Genomic DNA, 19,361 nt, shown 5'->3' on the forward strand with positions numbered 1-19,361 from the left:
TGTATCTGTATTCGTAATCCTCGTTATCGCTAATTGTATATTCATAAAATAACCATTGCCCTATTATTGCAAAAATACACATAATAAGAACTATTAAGATGGAAACAAATAACATGGATTTGGCTGCAGATGCAAGAGCTTCTGTTATTTTTTGAAGTGACGAAATTCTAGGAACAAGACGAAATATACGAGATGCATTAAGAATATAAATTATCTTAATTTTTTCACCAAGATGCATAATATCAAAATTCAATTGGGTACAAACTAAAATAACAAACCCAGGTGGACATATCGATATTACAAATAAAATGAAATCAAAAACATTCCAAACATTTGTCCAAAAGTTTCGGCGATGTGCAAGAATTTTTAATGTAATCTCAACAAAATAAAACGCTGTTGCAACAAATTCATAGTTTCTAAAAATTTGAAAAAGAAGTCTGTGTTCTTCTTCGTTAGCTGAGCAAAGGTAAACTGATGTAAATACATTGATAAACAATAAAACTGTGATAAAATAAGAAACAATTGGTGATTGAGTTATCTTAAAAGCTGTGTAAAAAAATGGTACTTTATATTTGTATCTGAGTCGATTTCTTTCTCGATAAATTTGATTAAATTCTGATTTTTCAATCCTCCTGAGTGGCTGAATTGCAACAGGTTGGTTGGGCGTTTGTTTCACAAGATGATCAAGTTCATTTTCAAAATCATCTGATACAGATGATAGAGAAACTGCAAAAGGTGTTGATGACCCCTCCATTTTTCTCACCTCTTCTGCTAATTGATGGCGAAGAAGCATTGATCTTCGTGCAGTTGATTTGATTTTTTGAGGTTTCATTTATTCTTTTCTCCTCATGTATTGTAAACTATTGAAACATGAATACGTTAAAAAGTGCATTTTTGCATAAATGGAACAAGACATAAATTGGGACAATCTTGAGGCAAATTCAATACAAGCGTTGAAGTTTGCATGTCAACAGAATCGTTTACATCCACATGGAAAGACCAAAAGAGATTACATTAATGCACTAAAAAAAATTCGACCAAATAAAAGCAACTACAGCACTATTAATAATTTTCAATCAGGTTCACAAGGTAACAGAGGAAACAGTCAAACATATATATCAAGCAGATTAGGTGGATCTCAACCTTTTGAACCACAGTATAATCAACAAAGATTTGAGCAGCCTCAACCTTTCGAACCACAGTATAATCAGCAGAGGTTTGTGGAACCTCATCCCTTTGAATCACAATTTAATCAACAAAGATTTCAAAATGAAATGCCACAACAACGTGGCTTTAGTCCAAGCACAGCGAACGGAAGTGCATATCAACGCCCTATAACCAACAGATACCAGTCGCATCAATTAACAAGTGATGGCCTTCCAATTGATCCGTTCCCATCTTATTCCTCAAGGTCAAGTAGCTACTCCACTCGAACCCCAACTCCACTTTCATCAAGGTCTTCTCCTGTAACAACTCAACGCAAGATCTCGTCTATGATTATCTCGATTATTTTATTTATCTTGATCATTATTGTGCTTTCCCAGATTGTTTAAGTTTGCAATTTCAAGCACTTCAAATAAATCCAATTTTCATATTTCGAAGTTTTTTTGATTTTTTAAATTTTATAGCTATTATAGACTAAAAATGCATTGCGTTTTTGCTTGTGTTCCTCAATAAAATAATCAAGAATTTCATATTTTTTGTTTTTTCCTTTTTGTTCACGTTTTTAATTTAACCGTTACGGTTATTCACAGAAAAGGATGACCAAAAATCAATGGAAGAAATCGAAGGAGAGCAAAATGGAAAGGAGCCAGAAGAGATCCAAATAGGTTTTATGCCTTCTAGTCCCGAGATGGTTATTCCACAAATTCATAGCCTTTCAACAATCAGTCGAACGATTGGTTTTGAATCTTTAATCAATTGTACAAATAATGGACTAACACCCGAATTGCAAGCTCTCCTAGATCAAGGGGTATTTCCATTGGTTATATCACAAATGTGCACTGAGAATCAAAAAATTATTGGTGTAATTTGTACTGCTGCTAGAAGGCTTAGTGCAATTGCTCCACAACAATTTGATGCACTTATTGAAAGAATTCCTTTCCAATATCTTTTATCAATACAAAAAAATCCAGAAGTGATTGATTTTCTCCAACAAAGTGCAGAAAATTTCGATAAATTTGCATACGCTTTACTATCTAATGGAGACCAACTTCTCGCAGCTGTTGGGCAATGGCTTCAAGATAGTGAAGATACTGCCAAACCAGCACTTGAACTTCTTTCCACATTATCACAAATCCAAGGCGTTAACTTTGATTTTAATTGCATCAAGCCATTCATAGATGGACAATTTTCACCGGATATTCGATCACTTGCATTAAATATTCTTATTCAAGTTGATCCACAATCTATTGATCAATATCTTAATTTACTTCTGACTATCTTTCTTAATGATCCTCTAACGCCCACAGTTATCCAAGTATTACATGATGCATATCTTCAATACATAGACAAATTCCAACCAGTTATTCCTCAAATATATGCACGATCACTCAGTGAAATTCAAATTCCTTTTACAGCTGTTCTTCTTGCAGATATATCAAATTCACTTGATCAACAATCCAAAGCTCAGATTATTACAGCTATTTTTGCTCAACCAGAACTGACAATTGAGCGTGCAGATGCTATTTTCCGTATCATTTCTAGCTCAAACATCACATTACCGGTGAATTTCATCGACCAATTATTATCTGAAATTGGCAAAAGTGACGACAGAGAATTGGATGATTGCATTGAAGCAATTCTTTGCATTCACCACGAATACTTCTCAACTGAAGAAGGGCAAGCAAAGATATTCCAACTGTTTCAGAATCAGAATTCACAAATTTCGGCATTCAAAATATGCTTGAATTGTTGCATGCAAAAACCAGTCCGACAGGAACTAATGCAATGCTTTGTTGGATTTGCACAACAGTTTGAAAGTGAATTTGATGAGGAAATGCATCAAACAGTTGCACAATTTCTTGCAAATCATAAATAAAATATTTATTAATGATGCTTAATTGTAATAAATGTAAATGAAAATGATTATCCAATTGTTTTACATGTGTTTTGAATCTATGCCTCCGTTTCATGAGAATATTCTCCAAATAAATTGTTCATATTGACGATAACATCAGTTCACTTTTTGTATAAATCAACAAACGATCAAAACGCATTTAAATGAAATGATAAAAACTCGTTCTTTTTCTTATAACTCATTTAAGAAGTTTCAACATTTTTCTATTAAACTATTTCTCTAGTAAATATCAATACAGCTTAGAGAAACTTTTCATTTTCTTGAAATGATTAAATTTAAACTCATTTCTTAATCTTAATAAAAGACGACAGCTAAATCTTGGATTAATCAATTGTAATTGATTGGTTAAGAAGTTTATCTTATGTGGAGAAAAGTTTTTAATACAATGAAAATTATAGTATCGTTTTTTACTTTGATATTTATTGTCCTGTGCAGCACTTAAGTTGGTTTTCAATGAACACCAATCTTCGTTCAAGCTGTGTAAGTTTCTGGTTCAAATCTGCAAGACGTCCACGGACATTTGAATGGAATGTATTTAAGAAACGAACTACTCTCATCATACCAAGGGAAATGTTTTGTGCAAATTCACGATTTTGGAAGTCTTTTTCGACTGCTGCTCTGATTGCTTCAGACATTTGTCAAATATGATTTTCAAGGACTTAATTCTTTGTAACTTTTTCGCAAGTTTACAAAGAAAAGATACTTTTATAAAGTTTACAAATCAGAAAAGTGCGCAGGATACAGTCTTTATTTGAGCCAGTAAATAGATATAAATTCATATAAACTTTTTTAAATTTTCTTTTTCAACTAATACATTTGGTTTTTTATTTTGGATAACGAAATCATTTTAAAATGATGGATAATCCATGTTAAATCTGACATTCGAACGAACATCTTTAAAAATCTAAATTTAACTTTTTTTTTCTTCTTTACTATTCAATTGATTTTACCACTTTGCCCGATTTTACTATTTTTACTTTAATCAATTGATTAATCAATTAACCAAATTTTTATTTTGTAGCTTTATGATTTTTATTAATCTTTATAGATGCAAGTATTTATCCTAAAAAAGGTTTTAAATAAGTAAATAAGGAATTATTAACATGCACTTTCATTTAACGGCCTCCATCTAAGCAGCGGTTTTGTATGGCCTTTTGAAGATGGGTGATAACAGATACACACTTCGTCGTAGCAATCCATACCACACACTTCGCAACCGTGTTGTTCCGGTTCGTACTCCAGGAAATAGGCTTGTTGCTCACTACATTAAAAAGAGGGTGAAGGGAATGATCTGTGGTGAAACAGGAAAACCACTTCCAGGTATCAAACACTTACCAACAAAGAAGCTTACCAGATTACCAAAGCACAAGCGCACAGTTTCTCGCCCATATGGTGGTGTTTACTGTGCATCTGTTGTTAAAGAAAGGATTATCAATGCCTTTATGGAAGAAGAAGCTAGAGCCGCAGCTGAAAGGAAAGCCGCTGCTGAAAAGAAGGCCGCTGCTGAAAATAAAGGCAAGAAAGGTGGCAAGTAAATACATTGGTATTCTTATCAATTTTTCATCAATATTTTTAGATCATATTTTTCAAATCATTTGGTTTCTAAGTTTAATAACAAATGATTCTTCACACAAAAAATAATCAATTCTTCAAAGCAATTTAAAAATTATTTTTAAACATTAATAATTTCATGTCTTTTTAGATTTGTTTGTTTATTTATAAATGAATTTTAAGTTTTTGAGTAAATCAAACGATTTTTTGGTTCACTCAATGAAGCATAATGCGCTAAATAGTTAATGAAACAACAAAAAAAAAATAATTAATTCAATATAATTATCTGAAATTTATTTTTATTCACTTTAATTGTTTTTCTTTATGCTAAACAATCAAAAGAAATGATCAGTCAACAAGAATTGATAAAAATCAATTTTTAACCTCGATTGGAAACCCTAAAACTGTTTGTATAAGAAATAGTTTTAGTAAGGTATAAATTTGTAAGAATGTGAAGCAGAAATTTTGGTATGACTATTTCAAAAAAAAAAAAATGGAAATATATTTTGGGGTGAAATATGATTGGCATAAGCTTTTCATCTAATATTATGGTGAATAAAGTGAATAAATTTTGTGAACAATAATTAAAATAGATTATAATTGTTAAACAAAAAAACAAAAACGCATAAAGATATCACTAGGATGTAATGTGGATATGATGACTTCCTTTGTTTGGGACTTCCAATTGGAACATCAGGGACATCAGGAATGATTAATGGGATTGTCTGTAACTCAATGTTTGAATGCAACTGTGGTGTAGGGTTAGTTGTTTTCCAAGCTGGTGGCTCATCATTTTGTTTTTGTGTATTGATATCTGTATTTTGATTATCATTGAATTCATCTGAAACATCTTCCTCTTCTTCCTCAAGGCTGATGTCTTTTGAAAGTTCTTGCATAGAATCGAAATAAAAAAGTTTATAATTTAAATCGTCGATTCCATCGTTTTTCTTATTTACCCATTCATCAAGTTTGTCAACAGCTACATCTAAACTAGAAGCATTCATTTTGAACAGTCTGTTAATTCTATCTAAAGCACAATTTTCATCTTGTGCCTTTTCCATTCCAGTAGACCCGCTAATTATTTAACCGTTAAAACGTTTTTTTCAGAACCGCCAAAAGTAACAATAGAAATCAACTTTTTGAAAGCATTACATTTATACAACAAAAATTTTTCGATTCGAAGGAATGAACAATTCAAACAACACTTTCCTTCCAATTAATCGACTCCAATTCTTGTCAGACATCGAATATACTAAAAATCAATAAATTACTTTTTTATTTCTGATGTTGCCTTAATACTTGAGAAGCGCAATGCACCCCACCGTACATTGATGTTATTGGGGAGAAGTCCAAGTAAGTGACCTTTCCATTGAATCCAACTTCATTCACTGCCTTTTCCACATCTTTGTTAATTGCCAATACCAAATTCTTTCCATACTTATCTCTCCCGAGGTGAAGCAAGTTAATGAAGTAGTCTTCTTGTTGTTTAAATGTTGCCTTTACGACTGTGAACTTTTCGTCCTTCAGCCACTTTCCAAAAGGAGCCGTTTTCTTTTCAATGTAACCGTTTTCGGTTTTGACAAATTCGTGCGCAATTCGAATGTACTTAGGGTCGTCGTCAGCGATTGCGTCCACGCAAACGCATAGCTTGTCGTCCAGGACGTTGAAGAATGTATCGAGGTGCATACGTTGTTGGTCGCAATCAACCTTATCTTCAACAACAATAAAACGATCAGTTCCTAATAGATCTTCGCGCATTAATTGATTGGCTGCTTCCATGTTGGAACGAAGGCCAATGCCCATCATGGATGTATGCTTCCCAAGAATTATAAAATCACCTCCTTCAAGACGACCTGGATTAGAAATGCGTCCAACAGGATTCACACCAATTTGTGGCCAAACATACGCCATAAGATCGTTCTCAGGTGCGCGCTGGAAGGCACCAAACCTACCAATGACAACGCCTTTGGCTGTTGTGATTTGTTGATCTCGAGTAAATGTTAAATTTGCAAGTGGAGATAATGGGATATTTTGATATGTAAAGTGACCAGTCGGCTTATCAACATCAATTGTGATTGAAGGGTGAAGTAGGATAAGATCAATGAGATCGTTTGCAGAGAGATTTGATAATGAATACTCAATGTAAGAACGTTGCTCTTTGTGCTTAAGCTCTTGAGGTTGACTACCAGGAGAAATACGGAAGTTGATTGTTGAGAAATCGACAAGAAATTGCCGAAGTTTAGATAATGGAACTTGAGATAAAATTTCACGAACTGTCCATACTTTTGCACCACATATCTGATTCATAAGCTTCCTAAAGTTATCATGACATTGAGTGGCTTTGTTGAGATCAGGTGGATGTTCATAAAGAAAAGCATCAAGATGGAATGGGAAACCTGTTTCAATTGAAGGGCAATGAGTTATAATATCTGTTGGGCGATCAAACTCAGAGACCTGAACAAGACTGCTTACTTTCTTAACGAGAGGAGTTTCTGAAAAACACCTGAATTTCCTCAAAGACGACAACATAAATGTAAATCGATGATTTCAGGGCACCCTAAACGGAAATGATCAATAAAACAATTTACATTATAAACAAGTGTTTTGTTTTTTATTAAGAGAAAAATTTAAATGGAAGAGGAAAGTAAACTCATTCAAAACCATAAAAAACAGTAATTCTTATTAATTTTTCAATAATAAGATCATATTAATCACAAACATTTTAAACTTTCACGTCGAAAGTTTTTATTAAAAATAAAATAGAGTAAATTTTTATGTGTGTAATTAGATTTTGCATTGAAATACATAATTTTATCTTTGCAGACAATCTGTGCTAAAGAATATCTTTTTGCCAAAATTTGATAGTTTTACAATGATTTGATAAATTTATTTGTATCATTCAATTTCAATTACTCAGAATTTTGGAACCTCTTTTTCAACCACAAACGGAACAAACCGTTATGACAAGAACCAAATTTTAATGACTTCACATTTATGTTGAAGTCACATAGCGTTTTTCTTGCAAAACTACTACGCCATCAACCACAAATACTTGGTCTTTCTGTTGATAATCATGGATGGGTTGATGTTAATGAATTAATTCTTAAATCACAAAATAATCAAATAAAATTTACAAAAGAAATACTTGAAAAAATCGTACAAGAAGATGATAAAAAGAGGTACAAATTTAATGAGGACCATACAAAAATAAGAGCAAGTCAAGGTCATTCGTTTCATGTTGATTTGGAATTAGAACCAAAAATACCTCCTGAAATACTTTACCACGGAACAGCAACAAGATTTTTAAAGTCAATAATGAACGAAGGTTTGAGAAAAATGAGTCGAGAATATGTTCATCTTTCATCTGATATTGAAACAGCTAGAAAAGTTGGTGCTAGACATGGAAAAATTGCTGTGCTAAGAATAGATTCTAAGACAATGACAGAAGATGGTTTTATATTCTTTCTTTCAGAAAATAATGTGTGGTTGACTGACTCAGTTCCAACAAAATACATCCAAGTTATTGAAGGTGATATTTAACCTATTATGTTTAAAGATTTTGCAAAATCGAATAAAAATACATTTTTTAAGATTAATCATTTTTTAAACGATCTTAATTCTTATAAACTATCACCAATTTATATCTTTGTTTGTAGACTTGTATCTCATACACACATTAAATATAAAATTTTTTCGCATTGAGATTATGATGATAATAAGGTGTCAATAAATTAACAATGTTTGTCTGACAGAAATCTTTATCTCTTTTTGGCAGATATTTGTGTGATTTTTTCATAAAGAAAACGTTCATAACCGTAATCGAACCGCTGAATGTAAAAATTTTTGAATTTTGATGAAGAGAGTTGGGGATTATATTCTTAATGAAACGCTTGGGTCAGGGACCACGAGCAAAGTAAAGCTTGGACAAAATGTATATACAGAGCAAAAAGTTGCAATAAAAATAATAAAAAAGTCAACAATTTTTTCTGATAAAGCTGTACTTCTTCCAAAATTACGTCGCGAAATATCAATAATGCGTATTCTCAATCACCCCAACATATTACATCTCATCTGTGTTGAAGAAACTGATAAAAAGATATATTTAATTCAAGAATATGCATCAAATGGATCACTATTTGACTCCATATATAATCTTTCAATACCACAGGCATTCAATTATTTTAGACAAATAATTTTTGGGCTAGAGTATTTACATCATCATGGGATTTGTCATCGTGATCTCAAACCAGAAAACATTCTCATTGATTCAACACATCACATCCTAATTGCGGACTTTGGTTTTGCACGTTGGATGCCTGAAAACGTTGTTAATACTTCGTGCGGATCACCACATTATGCAGCTCCAGAAGTCATCAACGGCAAACCATATGATGGTCGTGCTGCTGATGTATGGAGTAGTGGTGTTATTTTATATGCAATGCTTACAGTATTTTCGTCATGACCTGTTTGTTTTCAAAACAGGTCATATAATTAAAATCTAACACACAGGGGAGCCTTCCTTTCAATGACCCATCAATTAGAGTTACAATTAAGCGTATTAAATCGGGCAAATATGTTATGCCAATTGATTTGGACGATACAATTCAAAATTTAATTAAACGGTTATTAACGGTCGACGCCGATAAGCGCATCACATTAAACCAGATCAAAAATCATCCTGCTTTTAGGATAGGCCTTCCTGAAGGGTATACACTTCCGACTCCATTGCCTTTGCCAAAGCTTGATGACCCTATTCAAATTCTTCCCGAAAATCAAGTTGCTTTAAAAGTTATTAAACGAATTGGATTTGAAGACTTGGTTTCTTTATTAGAAGAAAACACTACAAATATGGCTAAAGTTTTTTTCCATATGATGACCCAACCTTTTGACCCTGAAAACCTTCCATGGGATTCTTCAAATTTGGATGATGAAAATGTACATCCTTTTGTCTCACCGATTGACGAAACTCCTTTTTTCATGTTTCACCCAGAGCTTGAACAACAGGCATCATACGGCTCACCATTTGCTATTCCAGATTTAATACAAGATTCCACCAATTCTCCTTTGTTTATACAAGAGGAGGTTATACCTAACATTGGTATCGATAATTATGAGCTTATGACTAAGCTTCAATGGTTTCTTAGAGATAATTCATTTCAATGGTATCATCCAAGTGATCGTTGTATCATTGCACGTAATGCAAAACAGAACCTCTTCATCACATTTATAGCTACGTATGATGAAGAAGATGAACATAAGATAAATTTGAAAATTGAAATGGCAAAAGGAACTCCGGACTATTTTAATGCGTTCTTTAGGGAAGTTAACTCACTGTTGAGTGACGGAATTGTGAACGAGGATAAGCAGTTGAATGAAGCAAACTCGTTTTCAAATGATTTTTCGGATAACTTCTCGAAGAAAAGCCAATGTAACATTTATTAAACTGTTTGTTTGTTTTTATTTAGTGTATGAAAAAACTATTCGTAAAATCAATACAATGTCTTAATTTGAAAATTAACTTTCCCAAATTCAAATTTTAAGATCAATTCTTTGTTATTAAAAAAAAATATTAGAATTATAATTGTTTCTTGTTTCCCCAAAGGAATGGGCAACTTTTCATGTTGAGAAATGTGATGTGAACAAATTACCGCAGAAAAAGTTAAAAGCGGTTTTAGAGTAAATGGAAGGGCTGAAAGGAAATTATGATGTAGTTGTTTGTGGAACAGGCTTAACTGAAACATTAGTTTCAGGAGCTTTGTGCCAAGCAGGGAAGCACCTTGTTCATTTTGATAAATACGATTATGGAGGTTGCCGTATCAGCAAAGGATTAAATGATTTTATTAATTGGGTCACTGAAAATGGTGAAATCATTGTTAACAAATGCGAAGAGAAACTTGGCACTCCAATTCGAAATGCTGCTTATGCTTTTGATTTGATGCCAATGACAATGTATTCACATGATGACCTCATTCAAGTTCTTATTGATACCAAAAACTTTGAGTGCGTTTATCTTTATCTTATCGATGGTCTTTATTATCGAACCAAAGATTCGTTTCATTCAATTCCTTGTTCTAAGTCATCTATTTTCCAAGACAAATCCATTCCGATGCGTCAAAAGCGTGCCGTTATGAAGTTTATCTCCTATTTCTTCCCTGAAGCCGAGTTTGGACATCTTACAGATACCGAAGAGATCCAACGTAAAGTCGAAGAATTCAATGACAAGCCATTTAAAGATCTCCTTACTGATCTGGGCTTTAACGAAGATCTAAATGGTGCGTTTGAATATTTTATTGCATTAGCACCAAAACCACTTCTTACAAAAGAAGCTGTTCCAAGGATCCGATACTTTTGCAAATCCTTTGGCATCTACGGCGCAAGTTCTCTCTTAGGTTCTGCGTATGGCTCCAGCGAGTTACCGCAACTTTTTGCACGCCATACTGCAGTTTACGGGGGAATTTATGTACTTCACCACTACCCGGAGACCGTTAAAGCCGTTAACGATAGCATTGAACTTGAAGTTAATGAAATTGGCAAAATCACAACATCAATTCTTATTACTTCTCCAATATATTTACCATCCACAGGTAAAACTAAGCTTATAGCATATCGTGAAGTGTTATTATTAACATCGCCAATGTTTGAACAATATCATTCAGTAGCTGTTATCCCACCGAATGTAATGGGTAATGAAAAGCCGGTGTATATTCATCAGTTCGATTCATCGATGAAATATTGTGAAAAAGGTCAATACATAATACACGTTTCCGCAATGTGCGAAATACGAAATATTGTCGATGAGCTCTTGAAAGAGTTGCCTGAGGACTCAATAGTACTCAGAACTTCGTTTGTGCTGACTGAGCCTGTGGCTGAAGTCGACGGAAATGGAATATACGTTGTGCCAAGCCCCAGTTTGGACGAGCTGGTGTTCGGCACGAACTACTTCCTGAGCCAGGCAAAGGAAATAATGAAAAGGATCGACCCGACAATACCGTTCTACCCGAAGCCGACTGAGGTGGAGGTGTTCATTGACGAGGAAGAGCCCGCAAAGGAGGAGAAGAAAGAGGAAACAAAGGAGGAGAAGAAAGAGGAAAAAGAAGAAAATGAAGAGGAAAAGAAAGAGGAGTAAATTAGGAATAAAAAATGGGTTTTGTATTTGATATTGATCGAGTTTATTTAATATTTATGAAGATGTTTTTATAACAGTACATAGCAAAGTTATTTAGCGTTGTCATATGTTAATGGAATATAGAATAATGTCTTTACCACAAATAGAATGTTTTAACCAACCCAAAGATTTATTGTTAAAATGATAGATATTCCTTAATTCGAATTTATAAATCCCATTTTATGTACGAATAATTGGTAAATGAATTGTAGAAAAAAAGTAATATAGAAAATAATATCTAATCACTTATTTTTTATGAATGCGTGCCAAAAATACTGAGAATATTATGAGAAAAATAATGTAAATTTTTTCTTATTATTGGATCTTGAGTGATAACTTCATTTTATATAAAAAATACTCCAAAGTGACCTCAATTTATATATACAAACAAAAAAACATAGTATTATAATAAAATGATGAATATTATGCACGAGGAACGAAATTTTTAACGTTCATTTTATAATTTGGGTGGGCTGCTGTAATTAAGCGGCTTCGTTCGAATCTATCGTCTAAGTTATGTTTTACCAGCAAATCTCATTAAATACAATCAAATTTACCGAAGGCGCAAAGTCTATATGCGTTTCACTTCCCAATGGATTTGCTGTTTTTGGCCTCAACCCATTGAAAAAACGAATTAGTAGGTTAATCGAAGGAAGGGATTATAACAATGCAGTCACATTAGAAAACACCGAAATCATAATAGCATCAACTTCACAGCAAAATCATATTACAAATGATGTTTTATGTATTTTTGATAATGCAATTGGAAGACCAGTTATGTTAATACAATGCGCTAAACCTATTCAAAACATATTCATGCTACAGAATATGTTTGCATTTTCCTCTGAAACAGAAGTAAGAGTATACACATTCAAGCCGCCCATGATTTTCTGTCAATATCGTACAGCACCAAACAAATATGCACCATGCGATTTTATTAAATACAAAGAATATTATATGGTTGCCATGACAGGTCGCGAACCAGGAATGCTTCGAATCATCCAAAATAACCCAACAGAATACTTCGACATAACTATTCCTGCTCACTCTCATCCACTATCTGTCATTAAGTTCAATTCCAATGGCTCACTTATAGCAACAGCTTCTGAGTCTGGAACGCTAATTCAATTATTTGATGTAAAATCAGAACAATTGATTGCAAAGTTCCGACGTGGCAAACTCCCTGCTGCTATAATGTGTATTGCATTCTCGTATGAGTCGGAATTCCTTGCAGTCGCATCAGCAAAGGGAACAGTTCACATTTTCGAGCTATCGTCGCTATCGGCAGTTGATCAAAACACTGCAACTAGAGCAGAAATGAAAATAGAGTTTCCAGGCGAAACAATAGTTGCAATGGAATTCATGTCTAGAAATATGATATATGTTGCTTTTAAAAATGGTGACTTGAAACAGATTAAATTTAACGAAGCAAACAAAACAGTTACAATTGAAAAAAATGACTCTCTAGTGGGAATGTTTTAAACATGTTTATATAAAAAATGTTTGTTTTCTATAAAAATGATAATATATTTATTCATTTTCTTTTGTTGGAATTTCGTCGTATTCAACATTGTTTAAATTGGCATCCTTCTTATTTAATATTACTAATGCGATTGCTCCAATTACAAACATTACTGCAATTGATACACCAAAACATGAAAATAGTAGAGTTACAAAAGTTTTGGTTGGAAGAGGTGTTGCAGATGGTTGTGGTGATTGTGATGGCGTTACTTCTTCATTTATCGTGAAAACTAATGATAAGAAAAGCAAAAACATTTGCACAAGCTGATCTTATTTGGACCACCCCGAACGGATCCGTTAATTCCCATCGTCATGTAGGTTAAATTTAACCGTTAAAACCAACTTTTTCAATGCTAAATCAGATTTATGTTTGAAGAACCATCTGCAAATATCACTCAATTCCTTCGCGACACACTTATCAATGACAAAGTTAAGTTCATCAAAGAATTTGCTGTTAGTGATGAAGAATACAATTTTAAATTCGAACCAACAACAACAGATTTACCAGAAGAAATTCAATATCAATGTCCAATTTTAAATGTTGCCATTTTTTATAACGCAATGAATAGCTTCAAGCACTTAGTTCAAGGAGGTTCTAAGCTTACAGGAACTGATTCATGGCTTTGTGGACCAGCTCATATGGCAGCTCGTTGTGGCCGTATCAAAATGCTTAGCCATGAACTCCTCGAAACGATCAATTTCCAGGCAATGGATTGGCGCGGTAGAACGCCAGCACATTATGCTGCTGAATTTGATCATTTAGATTGCCTTCGTTTTCTTATTGAAACCAAAGGTTGCAATCCTAATGCTCGTGACAAATTCGGTATGACTCCATTACATCTTGCATGTGCAAATGGACATATTGATATTATTGAATATCTTATTCAAAACAATGCAGAGTGGACAACTGATGCACTCAATCGTTCTCCACTTGAAGTAGCTGTTGAAAAAGGACAAATCGAAGCACTTCGTTTCTTTGCATCAAGGAATCAATCAGCAATAATTAATAGTGAAACTGTTTTTTTCTAATATTTAGTGGCGTTTATTTAACATATTTCGAAGCCTCGCACACGTTGCTGCTATTAGCGGGTTTGAAGACGAGATTGAGTTTCTATCTACAATTCAAGGATTTGATTTCAACAAGTTGGACAACTTTGGTATGTCACCACTTCATTATGCTGCTGAACATGGTCAATCTAAAGTAATTTCTGTACTTTTAGGTAATGAAAGTGTTAATCGAAATATTCTTAGTGGAAATATCCATTTGATTTTTTTGGAATTTTTTTGAAATTTTTGAACATCCTTTACATACAGCTGCAAGACATGGACAAACCCATGCTATAGATTCTCTTTTAAGCACGAATCCGGTTGAAAATAATCCTCTTGATTCAAGGAGAAATACTCCATTACACATCGCAGCAATGAATGGTCGTATTGACTCTGTACAAATATTGCTTGACGGTGGCGGTAGTAAATCTGCTATTAATGCTGATGCTATGACTCCTACTGATGTAGCTCATGGAACATATGCAAGAAATATTCAAGAAGCACTTGATGGAAAGCTTCAAAACATCATGTACTTATGTGAGCCAGACCCTTACCCACAAAAGAAGCCGCAGCCGCAGCAAGAGCCTCCCAAACCACAGCAAGACAGTGGTTGCGTGGTCCAATAAGTAAACAACGCATGACACTTTTATTTTTGGTCAGACAAAGTCTGTCAAATTGCGTGGCATGGCCTTCCTTTTTAAAATGCCTCTTTTCCATAAGCAGCCACAAGAACCAAAGAAGATTGAAACTACAATCCACATTCAAAAGCTCGTTTATAACTCTCGTCGTAAGCTTAAGGCTCAAAATGCAATTAAGCAAATCGTTAAAACTGGTCAAACTTTAATGGGAACAAAGGACGTAAAAATCGATCAAGAACTTAACAGCCGTATATGGTACAGAAGTAGAGCTAACCCACCTGCAAGAGTTCGTGTCTTATTCGAAAGAAAAGCTGACGATAATGGAAATATGATCACAACAGCTTCTTATGTTGATGTTCCAACATTCAAGGGACTTCAAACCGAAAAGAAGGAGTAAAAATTTAAGCTTCGTTTAATCTTCTTTTAATCTTTTTTTATTGAATTGATTTCATATGGAGCTGATTATTTGAAGCAAAGTAAAATTTTTATTATATGCACCAAAATAACAAAGAAATAACTTCAAACATGACATTATTCGCCATTTTGAATTCGAAAAAACTTCCTCAAATTTATGTCACTTTTAATAACGAAATTCTTCTATTGTATTCTATTTATTAATTGAAGATTTTTGTTTCATTAATTACAGCCAGCCACGCCATAAAGAGTGGAAATCCTATTATGTGTGACAAAAAGAATGTTGTTGATACCGAGTCATCTTTGTACTCATCAAATGCATGATTTTCCACACCAATTGAATCTAGCGGAAGTGTAAACATTAACACACATATCGTTGCTGTATTACCATTAACGCCTGTTGCGAGGCACCAAATCAATGCAATAAGTGGCATTACAATATGATGCATAATCAAATTTCCAACAACGCGAAGCCATTTGACACCACTAAACTTTAGCCTTCTGAAAACAGTTCCGCAGAAGAACAGAATTGTGCATGGAAGAGTGTTCTCGGTTCTGTTGACTATTGTATCTATATAAAGAGGAATACTCCATTTTGTACCACTCCAACACATACCAATTATGAAACAGAGATTTTGGGTGTTGAAGATGGCGTGGAACATTTCCCATCCATCAGTATCACGACCTCCATTAAATGGCTCAACTGGTTTTTCAGGCTCTTGCGTCTCTGGATCGGTATTTGGTTCATCCTCAGGATTAGTTGTGCCAGAGCTATTTGATGACATTTCCATTGATAATTGATTGGAATTGAAATTGGAGATTCTAAGTTGACCGTATATATGAAATGGACGCAAGAAAAGAGTTTGGACAAACATCATGATAGCCGCTATATAAAGATGGTTATCATCGTCTGCAAGAGAATTCAAAATTTGGGCACCATATGAAATGAAACTGACGTAAATGATAGAGTTGCTTGCCTTAAGGAATTTCTTGAATTTGTTTTTGGATTTGAATGAAAAGATATATGCAAATATTAATATGAAAGTTGAAAGTTCTGTTAGAAAGGTAATCAATAAAGGAGCCCACGTGTCTAGTGTATAGGAGCTTCGAGCAATTTCCCTGAAAAAAAATCCTGGATAACATAGAAGCCTTAGTACTCTGAATACATCGAGTGCTGAAGTTACATCATAAAAATCAAATACTATTGCAAATATGTATCCTAAAATAGCAATAAAATAAAGAACCAGATATGACTGTAAGTTTTGGACATAACTGGTTGACATTTATGTCTATTGGTCGGGTAAAAATTCATTTGGCTTTTTGAGTGTCCTCATTTGAACGGTCCTATCAAATTGAGAGGCACCAGCAAATTTTAAACCCAATTTTGATGAAAAACGATACCGAAGATGATTGGTGAATTGAAAATTGTGATATTTACATATCATCGTCTCATTTTTTTATGATGATTTTGATAAAAGAATACATCAATTTAAATGGAAGAAAATCGTTTAAATTATCCCTGATAAAATTTCATCAATGATTCAAAACTAAAAGCAAAACCAAATCTATTTCATTTGGATTTTTAATTTATCACAAATCGAAATGTTTTGAATAACCAGTTTCTTTTATTCAACATTATATTTAATTATTGACTGGAAATCATCTATCAAATGATCTTCCAGAGGATCTATTTAATTTTATATAACATTTGAAGAATTTTTTTTTGATCTGATCAATTTAATGTAAAGGAATCAAAAAGTTATAATTATGATCATGTTTAATTTTTCCTTCCAATTCATTTAAATGAACGTACAGTACTGAAAATGTATGGGTATAGCAGCTGAAATAATTGTTTGACATGTAAGATCTAACTAAATCATCTCATATACATCAATTTGATATTAAAAGTAATTATTATATATAAAATGAATTAATAATAATAGTTTCTATGTCAAATAACAAGCAAGTTCAGATTTATGAAGATACTATATATTTTATGATGCAGGAATTATGTAAAAAACATTTTAATTCTGATATCGATATATCCAAGGCCATTCCTGGGGATGGACAGATTGTGGTTCTCTGTTAACAGAGATAATTGTTAGTGAATTGAATATTCAATATTGGAAAAAATTGATTTTTTTTTCGCAATCACTGATTTTTCAAATTCTTGCATTCATCTTAGTATATGAGTATTTCAATAAACATTTTCGATAGTTATTAAATCGTAAAAATTATTATATATAAATAATTCAAATTAATGTACTCAAAAAAAATTTCGAAACTATATATCTGTTGCAGGTGTTCAAAATGCACAATAAATTGATTTGAATTTGCAGTAATCATTATTTACCAGAAATTCATTGGTATTTTTTCTGTTCTCCTTAATTCTCAATATGATCTGAGAAATACAATTTTTTATATTTTGTGTATAGGTTGTAAAATCTTGACGTCGATTTTTCCGGTAAAATTGAACGTTATTTCATAAGTTTACATTTTTTGTTGTTTTCTCCAAATCTTTGAAGGGTTATCTTTTGTTTTACATTTATTTGAGAATATCATATATGGTTCAATCAAATCTTTACTATTATAATGAATTATCATTAAACAATATCAATAAAAGTCAAAATTATTTATCGAATAAATTTCATTTCATTGATATAATATTTAATCATACTCGAGAAAATGTATATCATATTTTTCGGAGGCAAGTTCAAAATGATACTGCATTGATGTTTTTACTTTGTCAAAAATAATAATAAAAAAAAAATCAATCACATTCCTATAATGAATTATGGCTATTGATTATAGACAGTTGATATTGGTGTTAACAATTGGAAGCTTTGCTTTTAGTGGTTGTATTTCTTTATAATCAGTTGACATTCAAATAATTTAACTATTATTAATAGTAGTGATAGGTTTTATCAGTGCAATTAATTGTTAAATATAAATGTTTTTAATGCACTTACTGAGATTATGTATTTTGTTACTGTTCCGAATTAAAATCATTTAATATTGGTGATAATGTTAAATCAATTGGAGTTTCAGTAATTTATCATTTTCCAATCTTTCAATATATAAGAATATCAAATGATAATAATTATCATACAAATTATAATGATGCTGGAGTTCTATATGCTAAAAATTTAACAATACTTATTTGTTATCCAGCAAGTGCTTCAAATACAATATATAATATGCTAAATTCTGTTTTCGAAATTAAGGATCATGCATTTTATTATGATTCTTCATTAGAAATAGATAATTTTGAAGATAATGTTTCTATTATTGATGATTCAGCATTTTCATGGTGTGCTTCTATACAAAATATTGTGTTCCCTAATACAATGACTTAGATTGGAGATAATGTATTGAATCATGTGATAAATTAGAAACAGTTTATATTGGTGAAATGTTAATTAGATTGGATATTCATTTTATACATGTTCAATTCTTAAATCACTTGCAATATCTCAAAAAAATATTATCTATTCTAATCTTGATGATTGAATTATTTATATCAAAAAAATTGACAATAATTGTTTTGTTCAACAAAAAGTATAAATGCAACATTTGATATTAGTGGTTCAATTATCATTATTGGAAATTATGCATTTTATCAATGTTCTACATTAGAATCAGTTAACATTATCGGTAATATTAATTCAATAGGAAATTCTTCATTATATGGCTGTTCTTCATTACATAATATTGACATTCCACATTAGGTTCCTGTTATTGTAAATAATTCTTATCAAGGTGCAAAATTTGGACCACTTCGAAATACAAATGAAACAGAATGCACACCACCGCAATCAAGTAGTGATGAGGGAAGAAAAATTAGCGTTGATACTATTGTGCTTATTGTATCCATTGTATAATTGTATTGATAGTTGTTGCTTGTTTGCTTGTGTTTTGTACTGTACGGACAAAAAGGGAAGAAACT

At 32.5% G+C, this 19,361-nt stretch overlaps 13 protein-coding genes across 13 annotated transcripts; 9 read left to right on the forward strand and 4 right to left on the reverse strand.

Moving 5' to 3' along the window:
• Window positions 1-902: 902 nt before the first annotated feature.
• On the forward strand, window positions 903-1,553 carry GO595_002389 (uncharacterized protein; the record flags this gene model as incomplete). Its single annotated transcript, XM_067915293.1, has 1 exon — window positions 903-1,553. The coding sequence occupies one exon, from the start codon at window positions 903-905 to the stop codon at window positions 1,551-1,553; it is 651 nt and encodes a 216-aa protein (XP_067777326.1).
• Window positions 1,554-1,774: 221 nt separating this feature from the next.
• On the forward strand, window positions 1,775-3,040 carry GO595_002390 (uncharacterized protein; the record flags this gene model as incomplete). Its single annotated transcript, XM_067915294.1, has 1 exon — window positions 1,775-3,040. The coding sequence occupies one exon, from the start codon at window positions 1,775-1,777 to the stop codon at window positions 3,038-3,040; it is 1,266 nt and encodes a 421-aa protein (XP_067777327.1).
• A 458-nt stretch (window positions 3,041-3,498) lies between these two features.
• On the reverse strand, window positions 3,499-3,714 carry GO595_002391 (putative protein BRICK1-B; the record flags this gene model as incomplete). Its single annotated transcript, XM_067915295.1, has 1 exon — window positions 3,499-3,714. The coding sequence occupies one exon, from the start codon at window positions 3,712-3,714 to the stop codon at window positions 3,499-3,501; it is 216 nt and encodes a 71-aa protein (XP_067777328.1).
• A 525-nt stretch (window positions 3,715-4,239) lies between these two features.
• Window positions 4,240-4,614, forward strand: GO595_002392 (ribosomal protein L34e; the record flags this gene model as incomplete). Its single annotated transcript, XM_067915296.1, has 1 exon — window positions 4,240-4,614. One exon carries the CDS (start codon window positions 4,240-4,242, stop codon window positions 4,612-4,614), a length of 375 nt encoding a protein of 124 aa, XP_067777329.1.
• A 600-nt stretch (window positions 4,615-5,214) lies between these two features.
• Window positions 5,215-5,691, reverse strand: GO595_002393 (uncharacterized protein; the record flags this gene model as incomplete). The annotated part of the gene is made up of 1 exon (XM_067915297.1): window positions 5,215-5,691. The coding sequence occupies one exon, from the start codon at window positions 5,689-5,691 to the stop codon at window positions 5,215-5,217; it is 477 nt and encodes a 158-aa protein (XP_067777330.1).
• Window positions 5,692-5,905: 214 nt separating this feature from the next.
• Window positions 5,906-7,159, reverse strand: GO595_002394 (Amidinotransferase family protein; the record flags this gene model as incomplete). The annotated part of the gene is made up of 1 exon (XM_067915298.1): window positions 5,906-7,159. One exon carries the CDS (start codon window positions 7,157-7,159, stop codon window positions 5,906-5,908), a length of 1,254 nt encoding a protein of 417 aa, XP_067777331.1.
• Window positions 7,160-8,942: 1,783 nt separating this feature from the next.
• GO595_002395 (CAMK family protein kinase) lies at window positions 8,943-10,072 on the forward strand (the record flags this gene model as incomplete). Its single annotated transcript, XM_067915299.1, has 2 exons — window positions 8,943-9,077; window positions 9,140-10,072. 2 exons carry the CDS (start codon window positions 8,943-8,945, stop codon window positions 10,070-10,072), a joined length of 1,068 nt encoding a protein of 355 aa, XP_067777332.1.
• Window positions 10,073-10,310: 238 nt separating this feature from the next.
• On the forward strand, window positions 10,311-11,756 carry GO595_002396 (rab escort protein; the record flags this gene model as incomplete). Its single annotated transcript, XM_067915302.1, has 1 exon — window positions 10,311-11,756. The coding sequence occupies one exon, from the start codon at window positions 10,311-10,313 to the stop codon at window positions 11,754-11,756; it is 1,446 nt and encodes a 481-aa protein (XP_067777333.1).
• Window positions 11,757-12,623: 867 nt separating this feature from the next.
• On the forward strand, window positions 12,624-13,277 carry GO595_002397 (WD repeat domain phosphoinositide-interacting protein 3; the record flags this gene model as incomplete). The annotated part of the gene is made up of 1 exon (XM_067915303.1): window positions 12,624-13,277. One exon carries the CDS (start codon window positions 12,624-12,626, stop codon window positions 13,275-13,277), a length of 654 nt encoding a protein of 217 aa, XP_067777334.1.
• A 405-nt stretch (window positions 13,278-13,682) lies between these two features.
• GO595_002398 (Ankyrin repeat domain protein) lies at window positions 13,683-14,345 on the forward strand (the record flags this gene model as incomplete). The annotated part of the gene is made up of 1 exon (XM_067915304.1): window positions 13,683-14,345. One exon carries the CDS (start codon window positions 13,683-13,685, stop codon window positions 14,343-14,345), a length of 663 nt encoding a protein of 220 aa, XP_067777335.1.
• Window positions 14,346-14,737: 392 nt separating this feature from the next.
• On the forward strand, window positions 14,738-14,989 carry GO595_002399 (uncharacterized protein; the record flags this gene model as incomplete). The annotated part of the gene is made up of 1 exon (XM_067915305.1): window positions 14,738-14,989. One exon carries the CDS (start codon window positions 14,738-14,740, stop codon window positions 14,987-14,989), a length of 252 nt encoding a protein of 83 aa, XP_067777336.1.
• Window positions 14,990-15,065: 76 nt separating this feature from the next.
• GO595_002400 (ribosomal protein L31e) lies at window positions 15,066-15,398 on the forward strand (the record flags this gene model as incomplete). Its single annotated transcript, XM_067915306.1, has 1 exon — window positions 15,066-15,398. One exon carries the CDS (start codon window positions 15,066-15,068, stop codon window positions 15,396-15,398), a length of 333 nt encoding a protein of 110 aa, XP_067777337.1.
• A 217-nt stretch (window positions 15,399-15,615) lies between these two features.
• On the reverse strand, window positions 15,616-16,206 carry GO595_002401 (Auxin Efflux Carrier family protein; the record flags this gene model as incomplete). Its single annotated transcript, XM_067915307.1, has 1 exon — window positions 15,616-16,206. One exon carries the CDS (start codon window positions 16,204-16,206, stop codon window positions 15,616-15,618), a length of 591 nt encoding a protein of 196 aa, XP_067777338.1.
• Window positions 16,207-19,361: the final 3,155 nt, after the last annotated feature.

This window comes from Histomonas meleagridis (assembly GCF_020186115.1).
Source record: "Histomonas meleagridis strain 2922-C6/04-10x chromosome Unknown contig_18, whole genome shotgun sequence".
NCBI lineage: Eukaryota > Parabasalia > Tritrichomonadida > Dientamoebidae > Histomonas > Histomonas meleagridis.